We start from the raw sequence: 23,926 nt of genomic DNA on the forward strand, positions 1-23,926 counted from the left end.
GCTGCATCAGCAATCTGCTCTACCAAGCTGAATACCTGGGATTAATCCATGATGCCAGCTGTAATTGACCTTTCATTTTAAGGGCAAGAACAACTTCAAGATGTAATCATAATCGTCTAAACAAGGCAGGAAGTGAAAGAGTACCCGTGGGCATCTTTGATTACAGATCTATCTCACTGAAACCACCTGCAGAGCCAGAAAGGCCAGATCCACATAGTTGTAGCTGTTGTGATCTGATCACATCTGCTCGGAATAACTTTAAAGGCTACAGGTGTGTTTTTAAGTCTTTGTGGCTGATGTCTCATTTCCCTCCCTCCAGAGGCCATTTTTCAACATTTGTTCATGTTCATTGTGGAAACAGCTTCTGTGAAGAGAGAAAACTCATCATAATTAACACAAGGACTTAATTTAGTTGGAGTTGGAGTTACAGTTTAATCCATATTTCATTGCGCTGAGTTGAGTGGTTTCATATTTTCATGGCAGTCTAACTCAGGAAGTTATTCTACATTCAGTTTGTCCTAAACACAAACCAGATCCAAACAGAGAGAAAGAAAACACTGTAAATGAAATATCACTCTGCAAGACAGTGGCGTTCACCTTCACGGATGGAGCTGGTGGGGGGGGGCTCCCACTGCTGTGTGGATCATCAATTACACATGCAGCCTCCACAGCTGATTTCACTCTTTAGCCATCCAGCGGTTTCCCATGTGAGCGTTTAGGCGTTAAAGACAGCAGACATGTTGAACTCTTACAGTGCAAAAACCCCCCATTTTTTTTTTTTTTTTTTTTTTTGTTTTAATTTTTCTTGTTCAACTGCAGCCACATGCAGGGCAGAAAGTCTGTTGGCAATTTTCTCTTTCTGTAGGAGTGTGTGGGGGTAATTTTCTGCTTTCAGGACATGAGGAACGTGAAGCCGAGAATGGCACGCTACGCCTACCGAGACAAGCGAGCGCGGCCACATCCATGCTCTGTAATTTTTTTTTTGCAGTCCCTCCTAAGAGTATATAGAATATACACAAGTAGAGGGCCCCTGCTTGTGTGCACAACACCACACACACACACACACACACACACACACACACACACACACACACACACACACACACACACCAAACCCCAGAGCGATCACGTCCAATTTGCAGGTTGAACTGAGGGCTCGGTGCTGGAGAAACAGGCCCGCTGCCAAGAATAACACCACGGTTATAGCTGGATGACCATTAAAAACTGTGGTGAAATTAATCATATTCAGTATTTAGTGGCATTTCAGCAAATGAATGAGGGAGATTTATACCAGTGCCTTGCTTCCGGGCACTTCAGACAGGCCACGTCACAGTTAAAACTGTGTAATTAAAGGAAAGATGGAGAGAAAAAAAAAAGGAAAATGTAAATAATACAAGTAAAACATGTGAAGGGTTTACATATAGAGAGAGGAAGAGGGAGGGAGTAACAAGATTTATGATCCGTAAGATTCAGGATTTATGAAGAGACAAAGGTTGAGGTGGTGTGGAAATGAAAGGGTGAAAAAGAGAAAGACGGGGAAGATAAGATATTCATGGGAATATGTAGGGGAAAAAAAGGCGACTGAGGCTGATTTACAAAGTGGGGAGGACAAAAACAAGGAGTCGGTGCAGTGCGTGAGAGTCGGAGAGTTACTGAGTATGTGAAAGTGAGACAATGCACGTGTGTCTGTGTGTGTGTGTCTACATTTCCATGGCCTGGCTGTACTTGCATCTGGGGAAGATTACACAGAGGTTATTCGCATGGGGAGCGAGGGATGACACAGAGGAGCGGGAGAAACGAAGCAGAGACAGGACGGAGAGGAGCTGTGTGCTGTCGGAGCACAGCTTTATGGTTTATTACCGTCATGATGGACGGAGGCCTGACTCTGTTCTAACTGTGTTTACAAAGTGACGCAGCATTTTCACTCTGACTCTAACATGAGACGATGTGGACAGACACTGCTGATGCTTTTGTGTTAATATTTATATTTATATATTTGCACTTTATCTCATATGATGCTGTAATTTCTGTACTGATACTTCTATCCTCTGCTGTATACACATCTGTACAACTATATATGTCATGATTCACCTGAGGTTTCTCACCTTTTACTGTTTCCTTGTTTTAAAATTAAAAAAATTCTTACCCGAAACAAAAGGGCTAAGCAGGGTGTAAAGAGCTCGGTAGAAAGTCTCACCTCCCAGTGAAACTACACTGAATAAATAAAGATATATTTGAGTGTTTTGAGGCTTTAAATTGATTTAACTATAGAATGAACTGATTTATCACAGAACACTTAGAGTTTTGTCATTTAACCATCAGAAAAAAGAAAAAAGAAAATGCTGATACTAATACTGATTAATCTTAATCTAATTATCTGAAAAACTGTTATTGAGAGGTACACACTGCTACACACACAAAGCTTACAACACACACACTTTCCTGTCGTACCGGAGGAGAGGGGTATTAATGAGGTTCTGTTTCTTTCTCTCTTTTCGTCACATTTTTTGACCTTTATGTTCTCATGTTTTCTTTCAGGTGACAGAGAACATCATCTCCAAACAAACCTTCATAGGTGAGCGTCTCTCTCTCTCTCACACACACACACACACACACACAGTGTAACATCCCATCCATCTCAACCATCATTTCTGACATTCTTGTTTCCTCTCTCCCTCAGAGGCGAGAACCATGCCTCGCACTTTCAACAACTCGGGGTCAAAGTTCATGACCTCCGTGGCCCAGAGGCCATCTGCCCACTTGACTCTCAGAGACACCAGCTCTCAAGGTGAGAGGGGTGTGTGAGTGTGTGTGGTCGTTAAAATGACAGGAAGGTTCATGTTGACTGGAACGCACCATATTGTTTGCATGTGCTGAGCAATAATGATGCAAACATCTGTTTGCAAGGAACAACATCACAACACCGAGAGCGTCAACAATCACATTCTGAGTTTTAGGTGCGCTGGTAAATTGTGCGTGTTCAGTAAATGAGAAACAAAACGGTTGCAAAAGTTCCTCAGAAATCATCAGTGACTGAGTCTGATTTTCTGTGGGAAAAAAAATTCATTAGTAGGAACATCTGCCCAAGGGGGACAAAGAATCCCTTTAAATATTCTTCAGATTGCCTTAATTATCTTCTAGTCTCTGCATTAATATAAACTCACCTCAATCCTCTCATTGTGCAAGTTTAAGGAACAGGCTGCTTAAGTATACCTTAAATTAAATCAGTAAATCCTGTAATCATTAATGTAAGGGCAGGCTGAGGAGCACAAACAGCCCTCGGGCTTGACTTTTCTTTGTATGAAGGATAAAATTCACTTGTTTTATTTATTACAGTTCATTATCCTTTACAAATTCCACCTTAATCTCAAATATAAAATGTTTATGATTCCTCTTCCTTGTGCCAACTGTTATATATATTATATATATTGGTGATGGCAGCCTCTTAGATAAGAATAATGGAGCATGTGTGTTGTACAATATGCAATTTAAAGTTGGAATATATTTATATAGTATGTGTGTGTGTGTGTGTGTGTGTGTGTGTGTGTGTGTGTGTGTGTGTGTGTGTGTGTGTGTGTGTTAACATATCATTCCATCTGAAACTGGCGTGCAAACTACAGGGTGTTGACAATCTGGCAAAGGCTGCCTGGTGTTATTTCCCCTGAGCTGACAAAGGGCAAGGAACGTGGTGTGTGCATGTGTGTGTGTGGGGGTGTGTGTGTGGGAGTGTGTGTGTGTGTGTGTGTGTGTGTGTGGGGGTGTGTGTGTGGGAGTGTGTGTGTGTGTGTGTGTGTGTGTGTGTGTGTGTGTGTGAAGGAGGAAGAGAGGATTTCTCAGCCTAGATTTCTCATAAGGAAGTGCAGCACTGAGAGGAACTTTGAGTGTTGACCTTTGATGTTATTTCTAATAAACCATTATCAAACTAATGTGAAGGAAATAAACACACACACACACACACACAATCAAATTCCTCATATGACAGACCTACAATAGCTGTAATTAAAGTAATTACTGCACTACAGCAATAAGAGCAATGGTTGAAAAGTTCAAGCGATGAACATGTTTATTATTATGCAACATTTCCACTCTTCTGTTCCTACACAATTTGCAAACATGCAGGTGAACGCATGAAGCAGGGAGTCGGGAAATGATGCACAGGAAAAGATGAGTGTAGAATATGGAAGGAAAGAGCCTGAGACAAAGAGAACACCTCAAACAAAGCTAAACCGCTATGACTCGGTGCACAAGTTATGTTAAACTTTTGTTTCACGTTATATTACCACCAACAGCAAACGTGTTCATATCCTGTACTGACCCAAGCTGTCTGAATTAATCACCTGACATTCAAAAAGGAGACCTTGTACAGGACTCTCCATGTAAACCCTGCACAGGCACGATCCAGAGCCAGCGCATCCACTGTGGTTATCTCAGGCATGTGGAGAACAGATACAACATCTTAGTTAAATTAAGATTTACATGAAGCTCTGTCCTTTATCTCCACTTTCCCTCTGATCTCTAAGCAGAAATATAAGGTGCGTCCATTCCACATGTACAAGTTTATTCTCTTCGTGGGGAGAAAATGCTTTCATGCTTTAGGTACTGATTAATAAGGTAGTTTTAAAGTGTTGACAGCCATGTGACTGCAAAACTACTTTTCCTCACCTTGTCTATAAAACATAACACTGTAAACTCTGCCTGCTGCACTTAGATGCTTGATTGTCACAGTATTTTCAAAGTTACACTGACGGTTCGAGACAGAACAAAGATTATTGACCTTCTCACGTGTCTCAGTTCTCACTTCTTGCAGTTTTAAACTAACCTTTGAGGAGTGCTGCTCGTTGTCACATATAACTGGTTGTTTTCTGCTGTATATATTTGTTAGTTGTTGCTGCTGATGAGCTTTTGGCTTGTCAATACCATGCACTTTTCCTTTTGTGCAGTCTGCAGAGCCTTGGCCATGGTATTTGCCTTTTATAGGAACCACACTTTATGAGCCGAATTATTATTTCTTTGCCTATTTGTCTGTCAACTGTTAAATCCAGCAGTGAGATCTTTTTTTCCACCCCCTTTTAAACTGTGCAGTTTTATCCTTCCCTCGTCTCTTTTGAATTTGTTTCTCTGTGAGATCTCTCACCATTATTTTCTCCTCCTCACCCACAGGGTTCGCTCCCTACCCAATCCCCACACCGGGTCTCCACCAGTCCTGTCGCCACGTGGTCCGCTCGTGGGCCAATCAGAGCTTTGGAGCTCACCTGCACAACATGACCCTGTCCAACGGGAAGCTGCGAGTGCCTCAGGATGGGCGTTACTACCTGTACTCACAGGTGATCATACTTGACCTTATAATTTCACAGCAATCTACACAATGAAATGTTCGTGTCAGCATCTTGTGATTCTGCCGTCCTGGTGAAGTAGCATGCAATCAGAAGCTAGCTGTAGCAGTTCGTGTGAATTAGTGGCCTTTAGATGATGCCATTGCGCAAGTATTTTATGCACTCATTTTAGATATAAATTGAACAAGAAGGGCATGCCTAGGCCAATGTCAAACAACATGTACCAGACTCCAGTGAAAAACAATTCAAATTTATTGCAAAACAATCAACATCTGCCCCAAAATTTAATGGGTTCTTCCTTGGCCCATGACCAATCCCTCCATCTAAATTCACTGCAAATCAGTTCAGTCCTTATTGCATAATCCTGCCAACAACCAAACATAACCTCCTTAGTAGACGAAATAGAATTATATTCCTAATTGCTTATTTTAGCACCTTTCTTGTGACCCTTAACCTGGTGATTCTGACCGCTAGGTTAATAGCTACTGAGCTACACAATAAAAAAGCGGAAGCAAGTAGAAAACAACACAAATGCTTTACAATGACAACATACTCTCTGTTAATATTAAATCTTCTCCCTTTTCCCCAGGTATATTTTCGTTATCCGTCCCCAGCAGCCGGCGATAGCGACCAGCGCAGCGTCAGCCACCAGCTGGTGCAGTGTGTCTACAAGAAAACCTCCTACCCAAGCCCCATACAGGTACAGCGTCACTTCTTACCTTAGACAATATGATCATGCTGAGCGATAAAAACCATCGAGTATCTTTCTTACCTTCATCTTCACTTGTGTCTTGTTCTCCAGCTCCTGAAGGGGGTGGGAACTAAGTGCTGGGCCCCAGATGCCGAGTACGCCCTACACTCCGTCTACCAGGGAGGACTATTCGAACTGAGGGCCGGCGATGAGCTCTTCGTCTCAGTCTCTTCCCCCACCATGGTCAACGCCGACGATTCTTCCAGCTACTTTGGCGCCTTCCGCCTGGACCTCTGAGAGGAAGGGACAGGAGAAAAAAAAAGAGCAGATGGGACAATGGATGGATAAACGGGTGGGCTTGAGACAATGAGCTAGGGTCCTTTTGAATATCCGTTAATTGGAAAAAAGACAGAAGTGTGCGATGTTCCTGGCCTGGATCTCGGATCCACTATGTTTGCTTGGACGGATACGTTGAAGGATGGAAGGATTGGGGTTTGAAGGCCTCGCTTGAGTGACGAATGCTGCAAGAGGAAGGGGTGACAGGGAAAAGAAAGAGTAGATTTGTCTCCCTTACTCTCCATTAAGAGAAACCTAACCGTCGAGAGGAAGATATACAGAGATACATGTGCAATCACGCAAAAATAAATGTGACAATATTGATTTACTGTTTATTTTTTGAGGAGGGAAATTACCTTTTGGATGTCAAAAAGAGAAGTAAGCCACACAAAAACATTTCCTGTTTGATCAGAATCGCCCAAAGAAATTAGGCCACCATGCTGCCTGTATCCCAAATGAACACATGAATCCCCATGTATCTCGCATACAACAACCTTTTTGTGGGAAGCAATCGGACCCCTGGATTTGGATCGCAGACCGAAGAATGTACACACAATAAAAACTCAATCCTCTGCATCGAAGATGTGAGGAGGGACTGTGGAGCCGTAGCTGAAGAAAATCAAATGATCAAACCAAAGCAAAAATTTGTGGAATATAACTTTCTTTTTTTTTTAAGCGTGCCATGAGAGTGCTGTACATATGTATGACTGAGAATGAGATTTAGACAATGAACTGTGGTGATTTTAAAAGCAATTCCTATGTACCATGACTGGACTTTAAACCACTCAAGAGATTGCTGAGGATTACCTACATGCAACCCTAGAACTGTGGATTTTATGCCGAGGATAGGAGGATAACGGCTGCCTCTTTGTACTGGATACTGTACAGTAACAAGACTGTGAGAGGCAACACAGAGTGCCTTTTGAACAACAGAGTCTGCAAGGAAAGGAGAAACGAAAACAGGGAGGAGGAAGAGGGAGAATTCTTGTAAATTCCAACAAGAATGAGCCCAGCGGTGGAAGATAAAAGCAAAGAGAGAAAGAGGCTGAGGGTGGTATGCAGCTTGATCAGTCTGTGTTGTGCTCTTCTCGCCCTTAATCCTTTTTTTTTTTCGTGCAAAGAATTTTATCTATCTCATCCTTCTTGTCTAACCTGTGAGGCTGCATTCAGTTTTATTTTAAGGATCGGTTAAGCAACAAACCAGAAAACAACATACATATGTGAACAAGATGACAGATACATGTGCAAATAGGGCTAGTCACACAAACAAACACAGCATGGTTGAAAAGTGAATGTTTTTTTCCTTCTTTCCTTTTTTAGACGTTTACATGCAGCTGTTGTTTCAACGGTTTTTTAAGGACAATTTTTCAGCTTGTAGGTAGGACTTGTTTCATATTGAAATAAAGTCATCAAAACTTTATTGAAAGACCTAGCCAAATTTAGCCCACCTGAGACTGGAGCAGACCTCTTCTCATTTCTCTAGGACCTGAATTTAGCACAGAAACTAAAAATCAACATCAAAGAGAGGTTTGATACCGCCGTCATATCTATCCGTAGGCTGAAGCCAGAGGGCAGTTAGCTTAGCTTGGCATAAATATAAACAAGGGGAAAAACTAGCCTGTAAAAGTTTTGTAAAAGAGTAAGGCCAGCTGTGCTAAGCTAACCATCTCCTGGCTATAGTTTCATATTTAAAAGTTATAATCTAATGCTTGGCAAGACAGCAAATGGTGAACTATCACTTTAATGTACAACTGCCAGCGACTTAAAAGTGCCAATCAGCTGTGTTTTAATGTGACGGTAATCATTATTTGACCAGATTAAAGTTGCCAACAAGGAAACAAAATTGATCGCAGGCCTGTATATCAGTGCTCAAACTGTTCTTAGTTAAACTCAAGGTGAGGTTGTACTTTTAGCTGTCGACCAAGACATAAGTATCTCTGATATGGCTGCAGGTCACCTGGAAACACTGATAAGATACACAAAAACACATGCACGCTGTGCAGCTGAAACACACCCATGTGTAAAAAATTTGAAACACCGTCCCGCTTTTAAACAGTTTGTCAAGCCAACACAGAAAAACACAGACCAGATTTACTAATGACACGCACATACAGAAAGATTTGAAAGGAGAGGATGTTTGCAGATATAAACCATGCACCAACTAGCACAGACTCAACCCGACCCCTCTGGCACACACACACGTGCACATGGCTGCACATAAAGCAGATAGACACATTATATCACACGAAGTCCAGGCTGGCCTGCACTCCACAGACGCATACATCAGCCAGTGTCACAGCCAGTGTACTCATTTATCGGCACTGTCTAGCCTCCCTTTGCCATCTGGTAGTTGTCAGCGATCAACTGGAGGCTTGCAGGGAGAGTGTTTGTGCGAGCGAGTGTGTTCAGAAGGGCTTGGTTCACATGGATTATTCAGAAAACGAGGTCACACACACACACACACACACACCTTTCTTTGTTAGTGTACGAACCCTCCAATTTGTTTTCCCTGAGAGATAGGGCTTAATACACTAAAACACACACTGTTAATAAGGCGACATCCTTAATTAAGCCCGTCCTTCTGGCGCTGTGGTTCACATATACCTGTGTATATACTCTACGCGAGGTTACGTTATACTATAGGTTTGTTGGGGAAGTTATGGAAACACAGTAACACATGATGTTTATTTTTCCACACACAGAACAAAATTGAAGGCAAATTTCATCTTGTATTTGATTGCTGTTTTAGCTGCTTTTCTTTTGCCGGGTGGCGTGCACCTGGTCACATTTCTGTTTGGCGCGACATCACATCACACATAATCTCACAAGCTCTCTCTGAACTTGAGCCTAAACCTCTTTATTATCCAGGGTTAACTTCAACAATCACACAGCTTTCTCTCTCTTGCGCTCCAACCAAAACAAACTATTCGTTGAACCGGGTCCAGCGATGGTGATAATGTAACATACACACCCACGTTATAGCAGCGTAAATCCCCGGAGCAGCTGGGAAAACTCTTTGCATTGAATGTGTATGAGCAGTGTTTTGTACTGGACAGTTTTGTAGCTGTGAACATGTGTAGCACGTTGTTGCGAAGAAAATAAACAAATATCTGAAGTTTTCCTGAGTATATGGAGATCTACAGTGTGGAAATATGGTGATGTAGTGAGCGAAGAGGACATCCTTCAACTACTGATCCCAGTAAAGGCATCCCATTAAAAAAGCTATTTGTAAGTTTTGCTATTGCTACGTACCCAACGTTAGCATTGACAGCTGTTTACTTACCAGTCTAGAAGATACTTTGTGAGTTCAGCATCAAAACTTCTTTCCTTTACTCACCAAGAGCTGTCTCCAGAGGTGGACAGCAACACTCTTGTTTTGCTTCTTTATCTATCACTGTTTTTCTTAAACTGAAGTTAGCATGCTAACCAGCTAGCCCCAGCCTGGTTGGACTGTCTTTTCAATTTTGAATACAGAGGCACTTTAGCGTCCAGTCTGCCCTGAAGGAGTACCGCTGCTAAGGAGGCCTATCATAACCTCTTGTCTTGTAAAACATAACAATGACTGAAGCTGAAGCTAAACGGCTATTAATGCTAATGCTGGTGGCTATGTAGCAGTAGCAAAACTTACAATTAGCTCCTTTAAGCATAGTTTTGGTAATTCAAAGGTGAAAATACTTCTACAGTAGGCAGAAAACTGTGCTAAGTATATTATTATTATCATTATTATTATAGTATTATATTTTTATATAATTTGGATTGATGGAATTGACAACAACTCACAGACATCTGAAACCTGTGATGATGGGATGCAAGAAAACAGTTTTATTTTAAGACAAAAAGGTTGCAAGTCACTGGTAAAAATGTTATTATAAAGTATCAATTTTAAACCACATTTAGCATAATTTTAACTTTTTTTTGTAGACATCGTTTGACTTCCATATCCCCCAGTCAGTGCTCACTGGGATGTATTCACTGTGTTGAAGCCAGTAAAGGCACTCCACAATTTCTGTTCTGCAGCTGACTCATGACCTTTGACCTTCCTCCGTAGGAGCAGGCACTGGAGACTAGTGGACACCTCCAGGGATCCATTTACCCCACTGTTATATTGCTAAATCATTGGCAGTAGTTTTGTTGCGATTTAGTCCAAAGATCATTTTCTCAAGTTTCTTTGCAGGAAACAAAACTTATGACTCCTGCTGGTTGGGTAATTAAATGTTTCAAGTTTTAGTGGTTTTCATTTGCGGCACCCTGCTGAGCAAGCTTGCTCATCTCTCAGTGCTTTCACAAGACAAATTTTTCTGTGAGGTAAATAAGCCATCTGTGTGCATGCCTCTGTTTATGCTTAAAAATATGAAACAATAAGCCTGTTTGCACAGCATGGGGCGCTGTCATCCCAGATCAACTCAGTTACTGATGACGGCTAAATCAAATGCTGCATTTTGAGAAACAAACACTGAACTTTGCCATCTGATCGCCCAGACTATATCTGCCAGTGCTAGATGCAATTTTCAAAAAGAGCTGATCCCAGCTCAGCGAGCTTAGGTACAAAATTACAACCCAGATTCCTGAAGGCATCCCAGTTTCAGTTATTAGATCTAACAGGAAAACTTTTCCAAAACTATTACCGCTACCATAAAAATTATTGCCGTATTAGACAAATACTTTCAGTTTACAGAGCAGTGCTGACTTGTGAATGTTTTTATTTCGCATATGATGAGCTGGAGTGCAGTCCAGTCTCAAATCCACATGAGGACCAATGCAAAACCAGGAAGAAAATTCAAACACCTCACCAAAATTTTACAGCCATTTGACTCAGGTCCAAACCCAGGACTTTTTTTTTTGCCAACCAGTGAGCCGCAGTGTGGCTCAAAGAAAATGGCCCAAGAGGATCAAATTCGATTTTCATTGATGTGAGAGCTGCTCTGAACCATCTGTGTCTCAAAGGAAAACATTAAAATCAGATCAGCTGACTGGACAAACAGCCCATAGGTCTGTGTGTGTGCCATTTGAAACTAACACTTTGTTAGCAGCCAGCTCTGAATCCAACACAAGGTCAGTTTAATCAATTACACTCTCGACCAAGAAAACACACCACAGCACAGCCCAATGCTGCTGAACTTGGGTTTCATTCAATAGCATAAACTGAACTGCCATGTTTCATATGTGTGTAAAATATCCTGTTCTCTCTGTAATTACATCTTGTGTGTTTTTGTTGCATGTAGCTTTGCACGAAAACTGCACAAAAGCAGTTTTGGACCAAAGTGCCTTTTGAACTCCAGATACATTTCTACGGATTGTAGGGTCACATTAGAAACTGCCAGACCACAAGCCGGACACACTGCATCCATCATTTGTTCTCCTTTAGACCTGGAGACAGATACTAAGCCGTGGCTGTGAAGGGCTGTGAGACCTAGACCTCATGTAAATCAGCACCGAGTATTCTGGTCCGAGCTCCCATCCAATTTCCATGCTATGTTTTTGAAAATAATGTGGCTTGCTGGACATAATTATATATATTTCATTACAAGCCTTGTTTCAGTTTGACAGTCCATTTGTCCAAAAGCAACAGTTTCTGAAGCTTTAAACAGGGTGGAAAACCCCCCTGCTGGTGGAGAAATACCACCAACCGGCCACTGTTAAGATGCTGGTAGAAATGTAGCTGGAAACCACAAGATTCGTCTGTCATGGTTTGTCCACCACACTTTGTCAAACTACCCTGTGGGGTAGTTGGACAAACCCAACATGGCTCCTTAAGCCATAATAAACACCCTGAACACAATTTTTCTCAGAAAATGATATACTAACAAAAACGAGGACCAGCCCTTAAAAGCATTGCTCCATATCACTACTAGTCATCACTACTCCTTTGTGCTACACATATTTTTAGGAGTCAAAGGCAATTTTCTCAATGTAGATGTTCGCACATCCAACGTTTTAGGTGCAGATGTGTTGGAAAATGTCACTTTAGTCTTGAAAAAGAAGAATTTCCCAAACACTGCTTTTGTTGCATCATAATCTGTTGATCATCCTAATGTTTTGGTCTCTGCACCTTTGTCAGAAGACTTTGAGGGTTTTAGTGAAATGATAGAATGGTCCATAAATTGTGATGCTGAGCAAGAACAGTGTGCGGGAGATTCTTTTCAAAACTGTGGAGTCAAAATCAGATATAATCTCCATTTTTGAGTTAAATGCAATAATTTAATCACACTTCTTGCTTGGTTGTTGCCCATTAGCTGATTTTCTTCATGGTTCGATGGCTCCTCAAGGTGCAACTGAACCAGTGAGATTATTTCTGCTACCACACCAGCTCCAACAAACATCTGTGGCTTATAAAATAATTGCCTTAAAAATCTAAAATTAATGGCTGTTAAAAATATTCTATGGTTGTTTTGAATTTGTCCCCTGTGACATCATGTTGCTGGCGCTGAGATGGAACAATATATTGACTCAGATTACTGACATTGTTCCATTGACTATAATGGGTTTCTGTTTCTAATTTTTTATCCGAGCAAGACACAATGAGAAACAATGTTTGTAGTGGGATAATCACATTTGGTAAACTTTTCAAATGCAGCAGCTGAAGAGGGTAAATGAAATCCAGATCTTCAGCCCTCCAGTACTTTCTATTTCAGAACAGGCTTGAGAAAAACATAATTGTGTTTGTAGTGCTCCACTTCTGAGGATTTGAACTTTGACCTTCTATCAAACTCACAAGCATGAATAAATATACCCCCTAAAGAGGTGAGAACAGGCAAATTGTCCACACTGGAGGTCTGTAATGTGAGGATGTGTTGGATGATATCAAACCAATCGAAATATAACTTGTGCACAGCACACAGTGACTAGGAACACAAACACATGCACATTAAGGCCTTATTTGCTGCTGTTTTTTCTTTTACTTAACTTTACTAATAAGTAACAGTTTTTATCATTGGAGGCTGAGCAGCTCAACACTTTCCCAGCTGTTCCAGGGGTTTGAACAAGCATCTTTCTGCTCATCAATCGACCGTCTCAACCTTAGTATTCACACTTAATTTATTTTCTCATTATAACTTAACTTGCAGCACAGCCTTTATATTGTTTCCTGCATTACATTTTTGAAGATCTTTGTACTTTTTTACTTCAGTTTTTTTGTCTCAAACATGCACCACTCCTTTAAAACACTGTCTATGAATGTAGATAATGTTCAATACATATCTTTTCCCTTTCTTGTTGATTGCCTAGTGCCTTTAAGATGATGCTCCTTTGTTTTATTTTGTGCTCAAATAAAGTGCCTGTTGTCAGATGGATGTCAGCGTCAAGTCATTTATTTAAAATCCAACAAAATCCATCACTGGGGTTTGAGGTTTCAACAGTTTCTGATAAATCAATACAGGAAAAACAGGAGGTTAATTGCACCAGAATTTACTCATCTAGTGGTCACCAGGTCAGATTTTAAAGGTCTCAGATTGTATAAAATGAGATTTCCATGTCTTGTGATTATAAAGTAGGTCTATTAATACTGTAAAAGGATCAAAACATTCAATCCAGAGAGAAATGCACATAGTCTGCAAGACAAGCCGTGAGGACTTGTGTAACTTTGTGATGTCACAACTATACAGTCACCGCCCTATATGCCGCCAGCACAGCCCACCTGGACCCACCCTCTAACTCATTTTTTGTTATCGATTTAACTTTATTACCAACACAACACCAACCGCTCATTCCATCGCAGAGCTAGCAGGCTACACGACAGAAAGCTAATATATCACTGCACACCCTTCCCAATGATAGTAATGTTAGAGGCCAGGCCAACCTGTGGTTTGTGTCTTTTCTTTCAGAAAACTGTAGCCAATCAGGAGAGAACTACATTGAGATGTCTTTTGCTACATAAAACCACAAATATAACTTCTTATGGATATCAAACCTTCAAATAAAACACAGAAAGAGTGTAAAATACAGGGTCTTTAACATCAGTGTATCAGCTCCTTTTACTACTTCTCTGCAGGTGAGCGGCTATAAAATCATGTAAAAGTAAAATTTTGGCTTTTTCTTTTCCCAATACTGTCACAGTTGTGTGACTAACAGTTGCTCTAAAACAACTTTAAAAATCTATTCTTCTCATTTGGGACAGCAGCTGCCATCGACCGCAGACGCTGTCTAAACTTGTGTATGGTTTTCAATTTACCTTTAACTACTCCCACAAGCTTCTATAATAACAAAAATGTGCTTTTAATCAATTTGCCTGGGCGAAAGGTTGCTGAGGCTCACCTTTGGTCTGTGTTTTACGCCACAATCATGCAGGAATTTTATTATCTGGGGACATCCAGTTACTTACAATAACTTCTGTGAGACTGTCAGTGGTTTGGACCCCATGGATCTACGGTGTCTGTAATTTGTTGAGTAAAAATTCCAGCACAAATTGCATACCAGACCAGGGTCTCCTGGCAATACTGATCCTGGGCAAACTGAACTCACTGTTACTGCTTTTGGCAGGATATTTCAGTCCTCATCCAGTCTACAAGAGTCCAAACTTCACGACTAATGAACCTCAATGTGAGACCAATGAAGAGGGAGGAAGTCAAATGAATAAACTGAGTAAAATCTCAGGATTAGATGCATATAATGATTGAACATGGAATAATTATATTAATAATTTTACATCTATCAGCAAGATGTAAAATTACTTGAAAAAATTTGGATTAATTAAATTTCATAAGAAAAATCAAAATGAATCAGGAGGAAATGAGTGAGAATAACCTAAATAAATCCAAGTTTTGCAATGAGACAAGGAAAAAATACAACTTAAACTGAAAAACAGCGGGGGCTTTCCCCCCACATCGTGAAATATGGTTTCCATTGAATACACAGATAATGTACATTACAGTGACAGTTCGAGATAAATTAACTGGAGGCTCTTTGCCTCAGTAACACCTGTTGCTAATACATCAATTTATATGATCCACTAAGGCATCGGGATTCAGCATTTCATTGGTATAAAATAAAAAAGCCACATGAGGCCATTAAAGTGACTGATGGACGTTTTAGAGGTCGATCATGAAACTGCGTTTAGATGCTTTACATTTCCCGTCAAAGCCTCTCATCTTCCCAGCTCCATAAATAAAGAATCCATCATGGATCCATACAGACCACCAAGCAAGGACAGTGATGTTGACTCACTACATACGAGGCAAACTGCAGCAACATCTGAGATTCACATTCACCTCACTTTGCGTAAGCTCTGGCTTAGCTTAATGTCTTGCCGATGTTTGAAGGGGTATTAGCATAAACCAGAACCATGCACTTGAAGCAGCTCTCAGACCACTCCCAGACTGAAGGACTGGAGCGAAAGCCACATGAAAAAGAGCAAACAATTACAATAACTTCTAACATACATTGACTGAGAGGAGGCTTGTTTTTATGTCCATCTCAGTGGACGTAACAGAGCCCATGAAGAAACTGCATGAAAAATAAAAGAGATGCAGTAGAGGCCATGCAAACTCCCTCGTGACTTGGCGGACAAGGGGACAGTGTGTGTGAGTGTGTGTATGAAAAGAATGTTCACTTTCACTACTCTGTGCACAGACAGGATAAGAATGTGTGTAAATTAACCCCACGATGTGCGTCCATGTAGATCCAGCCATGATACCGTCAGACTCCAGGGCTCATTAAACATAATTTGGCACAACGAAGGAGGAGACAGTCGACACACAGTATGAATGCAGTCAAACATTAACATTATTATATTTAATTGCATTGCAAAAAAAAATGAATCATCTGCATATGTAAGGAATAAAGGGGGGACAAGCTCTTTCGAGGTGACCTGACCTAAAGCTGAGGGGTCAACAACGGGTCATGTGTGGGGACGGGTTAGGGCGAAGTAAATAGTTGGTTAGACAAAAAGATAGAGTGTCCACAGAGCAGTTGCCTGCTAACAGATGAAATAAAGCCAAGAACAGCAAAAGGCGAGGTTCTTAAAAAAATCAACATTGTTTCCAGAGAAGTCCATTTCATCATCAACATGATGACAACAGATAAGAGTCGACCTTCCTCCACAGCTCTTACTCTTAAAGAGCATTGTGATTACAGCGCCACAACCAGTGAGGCAGATGATCCGTTATATCCAGATGTTACAGTGTACACCACCACTAAACCTTTGATTATCAGATATTATTTGATATGTTTTGTGGGCCACTGTGTCAGATTCTGTGTTGGTCTGCTGCTGGTGTCAGATTAGTGATCTGATTTCCAAAGTGAACACAACTTTTGTCTCGTCATAGGATTTCTCTCACAGACTGCTGTCACACCACCTCAGTGCTACAATAGATGGGTGTGTTTTGGAAGTTTGGGGCAATGCTGCTTTATTATTGTTATTATATACGATTATATAATCACAAGGTGAAGGCTGCAGAAAGGAGGAAGCTTGTAATGGAAATATTTTTGCTAGATCACAAAATGCGAGTTTCTCAGGCGCCATGTACCTGGAATATGACGACAAAAGCTCAATGGGAGCTGAACAATATAGACTAAAAATAAGCTTTTTCTCGCAAGCTTACATGACGATTCCCAATTTGAATTGTCTCAAGACAGTGGCCAGTTTTCTACATCTACACTTTCCACCAAAAGAAATCCTTAAGTGACATTGCAAAGACTCATTTTTCATGATCTAGACTGAACACTTCATGCAAAAACAAACATTTGAGTCGATCGAATCAGTTTGGTGGTTACAACAGCTCACATGAGAGCCATTTTTAATTCTTCGTCTCAAAGGACAGCACTGTCAGCAGGGTTTGTAAACGGTCAACAGGAAGTATTCGCTTGTTTAAGCTTGTTTGCATCAAATCTCTGTGCAAATTGACTTAAGCACCACTGATCACAGCGATTCCACTGTAAAGAAACGACAACTGTTACAGACGCTGGTGTGACTGAGCCCCTTTAACCAGCTCCCTTTACATAGCTCGCTGTAAAAAAAAAACAAAAACAAAACAAAAAAAAAACACTACTGGTTGAAAATATAATGATCATGATCTTTAGATCGCCACAAAACAGGGTGCACACAAAGAAAAAGCCACTGTGTATACGTTCCACATCATCTTGACAAAGAATTATGATTCAGCTTTTACTATTTATAGCTGCTACCTGTGGCATTTTAACAGAATTACCGAGCAAGTTTAATGACCATCAGCCCCAGAAACACTGCATGAAACTTTATTTAAAGACTCCAGATCAGGACTTGGACTCACATTGTGATTAATGGAGGCCACTGGTCATATTTAACACTTTATCTACTTTCTCTGACCCACTGTGTTTTCATAGGAGTGTTAACAAAAGACCTATTGGTTTTTTTAACCTGCCCCCTCAATACAGCACCACCCTTCCTGACACACACACACAAAGCTCTCAGTCACCTACATACAACAGTTACTGTATCTCCATATCAGCATTCTCCTCGTACTGCACCCGCTTTCCCTCCGTCTCCTTTTCTCAAACACACACACACACACACACACACACACACACACATCTACACAACACATCCATCACAGCACTGCCACACACCCTTCATATCAACAGTGCTGCCGTTTCACCCTCCATCTCCTGTATTATTACCCAGCATACTCTCTGTTTTCCTAAGAGCCAGCCAGGAAATTAGTTTTATAAAGCTGGAAAGCAAACGTACGTACACACACACACACACACATACACTCATGCATGCACACAGACACACACAGAAAGCCCAAAACATCCTGAAGAGACTAAGTGGGGCCAGACAAGTGCTCAACCTGACACACACACACACTTTTTTAGAAGAACAATACGACTGTTTCAACCCTGCTGCCCCGACTACCGGCCATTGGAAATGGGAATTTCAGAATCGGTGGGAGTGGTGCTGTCAGAATACCTTGCAGGGCACCTAAACAATGCAGTTATTCCTGCAATAAAGCAACAAACATTATTAAGCCTTTGATAAGGTCTTTAAAGCAGCTCTCCTTGGTACACAAAGGGTTTGTCGCAGGAAGCTGAAGGAAACGGCCCGCGGAGAGTGAGAAAATGGAAAGCCGTGTGCCTCGGAGACGTTGCTTTTTCACACACGGTTGACAAGGTTTGTCCTAGAAATGAAATGTCACAGCCAATTTGATGTGGCGGCGCCCAACTTCAACAAATAACGGATGAGGACACGCCGATGATCCATCGATCGACTGGAAATAGAACAATTGAAAATGAATATTCCCTCAGACAAATGTCCAGTTCCGTTGACAGGATGCTCCTGAGTCCAAGGAAAATACTGTGTTCTGTCAGTCTGCGGAGGAGCTGATTAATGTGATCATGGTGAGAAAAGCTTAGAGAGGAACTATTCAAGAGAACACAATCAGGTCAAGGAAGTATGAGCAAGCAGTGAAGGATGTGATATGAGAAGCCGAGCTTGCGGATCTTTCTGTATCGGCCAATAAGTGACAGGAATCCCAAAAATGTGTTTGACACATTTTTAGAAAACAGGCGTCGCCAGTTGTGAGTCAAAAATGAGTCAAAAGTTAGGAGAACATCTCCATGTCCTTCAGGAGTTGGTGGAGACCAAAGCGGAGGTAAAAGGAGAGTGAATATTGGACTTGTATTTGCCTGGTTTCCAAAACACAACTTCAAGTGAATGCTAATGTTGCTAATGTTGACCATCTCAACTCAATAAGGTGATAATCAATGTTATGTTTACAGGTTGTTGTTCTGCCCCGATGTGGTAACTGAAGAAAAAAAATAATACAGGATTAAACCCTCAAATATCAGTATTTGCATTAACCTTGGTTATGTTATACAGAGAAGTAAGATGAATGATTATGCTTAAACAGGCTTTATATTGATACAGTGGGAATGTGGAAACCACGCTGTGGCTACAAACAGGCTCCACAGGAAGAGAGGTATCCTCTGTGCTTTGTAATGTTATTTTAAGGTGAACAGAAGCTTTAAATTTCCACTCCACAGTGCGTCCCTCTCTGGAGAGACTATAAATCACTTCATCTGTCTGATAAAAGGGAGAAACACTGAGGGATTTTTCTGAAACTCAAACATGAGATGAGCTGGATTAATATGACGGAGACCTGAGCAAAGTTTTATTCATGTGGAGACTTGGAATTGAGATATGGCTGCGCTGGGCTGCATTTAACCAGCCACACAAGCTCAATAAATCAATGACAAGCACAATAAACCTGGACTAAATATCAACTGGACTCCAGGTTACTAAAACCACATCACATCTGTAGGGTGTTTGGGAAAGGCCAAATAACGTCCAGACTGGGAATGGGATCAATATGTGGGGCGCCTGTAAATTTTCTGCAGCGTGGCATTAGGTATGAAAACAAACTTGACTAGAGGTTACTGCGATAGCAATCTGGGCCATGTTCTGGAAAGTTTGAGAAAACTGAGTCAAAAATGTGAAAAATATGCAAAGGCACAGAAAAGTGCCCCAGTGTAGACTTTCAGCCGCTTTGGAACAAATCAAGTACAATTAAAATTCTTGTCAATACTCTGACAGTCGGCTATTATAGTATGAATGTGGGGTGTGTGAAAGAAATTTGACGGATGTGGAGAACGTGCTGAGGGCAGCACATTGCTACAGTAGTCGAGTGGATTGGTCACAGCGGCACAGTTCGTTAAATGAGTGGCAGGCGTGACCGATTCTGCTATGAATTTAGTGCACTGGTTGTTTTTGTAACTGAAAGCCTGGGTAAATTCAACACAGTTAAACACTGAAGATGCAGCAAATATCAGTGGTGAACCTACAGCACACTCAACTTTTATTTGATCATAAAGCACCATAAAGAAAGGCATGGCAAATTACAGTGAAGTCACCAAATTACCATTTCCACTGTAAAGTAGTGTGGTTAAAGGAGCTACTTGTTTTGCTATGTTGCTAAAATTTACAGGATCCTGACAGACATAGCTTAAACTTCTCTTGGTCCAGATCTGTGTTGGATGACAGTCATCAGATAGTGACTGCTCCTCTTTACCAATCCTGGGACACTTGAGGTCTTGTACTGTGAAAGTACTACCTATGCAAAACGGCCAATAATAATAATAATAATAATAATAATAATAATAATAATAATAATAATAATAATGCTTTGATATGAACTTCACTTAATGTTGCAGCTTGTAAGGGTGGGGCTCATATTTATTTTATATACATCTAAGAAACTTGTGAATTTGCCCGAGGATCAATAAAGTCTTATCTTAACCTTTTGCTGAATATATTTCATATCATTAATATGAATCTGCCATACAGTTACCAAATAAATGCAGTGGAATAAATAACAATTAAATTTTTTTTTCTTTTCTTTTTTTAAGTTATGCATGTGTGTTTATACATTTGATGTATACATTTGATGCATTCTTTGTTAGTTTAGGTTGTAAAGCACTAATGTCTGGTTGTGAAAGGCATTCCTTATATAACCTTTATGGTTATTATTATAAGTTTTGCCTCTGAATTGCAGTGGAGCAGAAGTATGAACCTGGAAATACTCAAGTAAAAGTAAAATAACATTGCACAGTATTTTCTTTCCCTCTACTGGAGGAAAGCAAATACAGCACATGGTTGCACCTTAAAAACAATATCACTGTCATCAGTGTTTAAAATGCTCATATAGCTTTGCATTGCTAAGCTACATTTGTAGCATTTTTCCTTGTGAGACCTGTTCAGAATAACTTCGAATATTTATTTGACTTAATATTGTGGGTGCAGTTTGAGTGATTGCAGTGAACTTTTGACTAACAAGCTTAAGTTGTAAGCTACATCATTTCACTACTTCATAACTAATCAAAATCCTAATTTGCTCACCGTGCAGGGACGTAGCAGCTCAGCGTCTGCCAGCGGCTGAGGAGAAGCAAACAAACGTTTCCATCGAGCTGCTGCAGTTTCGGGATGCTGCTGCTGTGCTGGTCCACACCGTCACTGCTCCACAGGACACTGGTGCGGTAACAAGCCATCGTTACTGTCATTAGTGACACCTGTGCTTTCTCTAGGACAAGTCAAAATGGCTGCTGTTGTTTTGATTCGTCCAGATCTGGATCCTGACCCCAAATTTCATTGTTGAGTAATTTTGAAGTTAGGATGTGACATTAAATTAAATTATGTAGTTTAACATCATTAAAACAACAACAGCCAAACTCATTGGCTGAGTGACACACATGCATGCAGCCTTTTTTGTAGGGGAAAGGTTCGTTCAGATTTACCAGCTAGAAACATTCAGTTGTCAGCTGCCTCTGATAAAACTGAGGTTTGACTCACGCACACGAAGTACAATTAAATTTGACCACTTTCATGCCATAGAAAGTATTAGTGTGACCAGTTACCACCAAAGTAGCTGTCCACTGAATCACACACTGATGATGAAGTTGTTTTGCAGCTCTTTTCTGGCAGCGTGACCCACTTTAAATAGAGGAGGAAAACACTGAAACGTGACAGGACTTTGCATGAAAAATAAACGTACAGAAAACCAGCATTAAACAGCTGTAACACTAAACCGAATGTACAAGATAAAAAACCCCAAAACATGACAAGGCATTATTTTCATAAAAGCCAGCTCTTTAAGTGGGTTTGGCTGCTGCTAGAAAAACAAGTCAACATTACAGATCCAGGAGGGGGTAAGATGAAAGCTCCTGTGGAAGAATGGATGTGGTTTAGTGTGTTAAATGTCTGGCATTTGTTCCACAAAGTTACAGAAAGTCCTGGTTTGGAGCAGAAATACGATTATATTAGAGCCCGGGGACATAAATTGGCTCCGTCACACTTAGTGACCTCGAGCAAGTTTCCAGCGTCCACAGAGGAAATCTACAACCCCACTGTTCAGCAGTGGAACAACGAGCTGAACAAAAACCAATCTGATTGCAACCATATATCCATTTTTTTGTTTGGTGTGTTGTGGGGGATCAGCGATAGGCATCATCACAGAGGGGTGGTCTGAGCTCAGCATCTGGCACTCCGGAGCCCAGTACGATATATTTCTGGGGTCAAACCAAAGCCACCACAGAGAATATAGATTCATGTGGGAGTGATATACTCTAGATTACTCTCAGAGCACGTGTTGGCCATACATTGGTTTTCTTTCCATTTCCTACCTCTCTGGATTCAATAACACTCCATTCACCTCTTTAAACTGCGAGTTTGATCAGGGGTTCGCAGTCTTTTTGCAAAGGGTCCAACCAGTGTTTTATACCACTAAAAGGCACAAGAGCATAGTTTGTCCGCCTTTCTTGTCCTTTCCCTAAAATGACGAGTTCAGAAAAGGTTCAAACTATTTGATTTCTAGTTTGATGTGGCCAACAGGGAGAGTTCAATTCCCTAAAACACCTTGTTTAAAATGTAGAGGGTCCAGTTTTTCTTGTCAGAACGCCATTACAATCAATCTTAAAGCTCCACTAACCAATATTTTTACTGGTGATCAAATGGCTATGTACAGTGCACACGGAAAGTATCCACAGAGCTTCACTTTTTCCACATTTTGGTATGTTACAGCCTTATTCCAAAATGGATTAAATTCATTTTTTACCTCAAAAATTCTTCAAGTTATGTTTACAGCTTTTTGCACTGCCCCCAAGTGGCCAAAGTCATTACTGGCAGCTACCTTCTTGTTCCTCTTCAGACATGTTTTAAACTATGTAAAATCCTCCGTTGTGATTAATATTTTGTTTAACATGGTTTTCCCACATAAAAAGTCAAAAAAAAGAAAAGCACATCTACTCTTACTTCCTTGTAGAGAAATCTGGATTAGGCCTTATGTCCCCGCCCCGAGTGCTGAAAAGTTAGCACAGTTAGCATCTTTTGTTTGCTCATGTTGTTGGTTAGCTTAACCACTAACACACAGTGTTAGTGGTTAAGCTAATTCGACCTCTTGCTCTCTGTGCTGACAAGGTTTCCGTTTATTTAGCCCCGCCCCCAGTCCCTGCAAATAGACAGGATTGGTTCCTTAGGTTATATGAAATATGAATCCCTGGCTAACTGAATCTGTTTATATCGTTCACTGCAGTTCAAGATGGAAATACTCAGTCATGGCGTATTATTTCACTCATGATATGATATGTATTGTATTATATAAAAACATCAGGTCTTTAAACAAGCTTGATGTTTTCACATGTTATGATCAAATTAATTATAACAAAACACATTATGATTATGATGAGTATAAGGATCAAAGGCAGCGATGGAAATGCTACGTTTATACGTAAACCAACAACTTTTCCTGATTACGTTAATAAACATAATCTGGTTGCACTTATGTTCCTTCATAATGTGTTTGCTGTTGAAAATTAATTGAATAAAAGCATACTTTTTTAGGAGAAGGGGTAGTTTCCTACACAAATCAGACTTTTTTCAGCTAAATTAAACCAGGAGTCTGTTGTTCGTTCAGGTCAACTGAGCTCCGAGGAGTAAAAATACAGCCGTTTACTGTGCTAAATTAATAAAATCACCTAATCAAATTACTTGCTTATGTTTTATTGATCACCAAATTATCTTGACATAATCAGTAATGCTATTGAGTGCACCCCAGAGGTTAAGAAAACCAGCAGCAGTGGTTTTCGGTCTAATTCACGTGTTTGG

General features: G+C 40.6%; 1 protein-coding gene and 1 long non-coding RNA gene across 2 annotated transcripts in view; one reads left to right on the forward strand and one right to left on the reverse strand.

The window, feature by feature from the left end:
* The window catches only part of tnfsf10l (TNF superfamily member 10, like), a 62,424-nt gene extending 48,775 nt beyond the window's left edge, over positions 1-13,649 (forward strand). Inside the window, exons 3-7 of the mRNA XM_071458943.1 lie at positions 2,539-2,575; positions 2,681-2,788; positions 5,161-5,324; positions 5,923-6,033; positions 6,136-13,649. Of these exons, the coding sequence (XP_071315044.1) occupies positions 2,539-2,575; positions 2,681-2,788; positions 5,161-5,324; positions 5,923-6,033; positions 6,136-6,321 (606 nt within the window). The 3' untranslated portion in view covers positions 6,322-13,649. The remainder of the gene's footprint in view (positions 1-2,538; positions 2,576-2,680; positions 2,789-5,160; positions 5,325-5,922; positions 6,034-6,135) is intronic.
* The window catches only part of LOC139606675 (uncharacterized), a 57,169-nt gene extending 33,992 nt beyond the window's left edge, over positions 1-23,177 (reverse strand). Inside the window, exons 1-2 of the long non-coding RNA XR_011684667.1 lie at positions 21,167-23,177; positions 6,106-6,317 (exon numbers count right to left, since the gene is read on the reverse strand). This is a non-coding gene — a long non-coding RNA (uncharacterized lncRNA). The remainder of the gene's footprint in view (positions 1-6,105; positions 6,318-21,166) is intronic.
* Between the last annotated feature and the right edge of the window lie 749 nt (positions 23,178-23,926).

This window comes from Trachinotus anak, unplaced genomic scaffold (genome assembly GCF_046630095.1).
Source record: "Trachinotus anak isolate AG129_WGS33_773 ecotype Australia unplaced genomic scaffold, CSIRO_AGI_Tana_v1 ptg000023l, whole genome shotgun sequence".
In the NCBI taxonomy this organism is placed as follows: domain Eukaryota; kingdom Metazoa; phylum Chordata; class Actinopteri; order Carangiformes; family Carangidae; genus Trachinotus; species Trachinotus anak.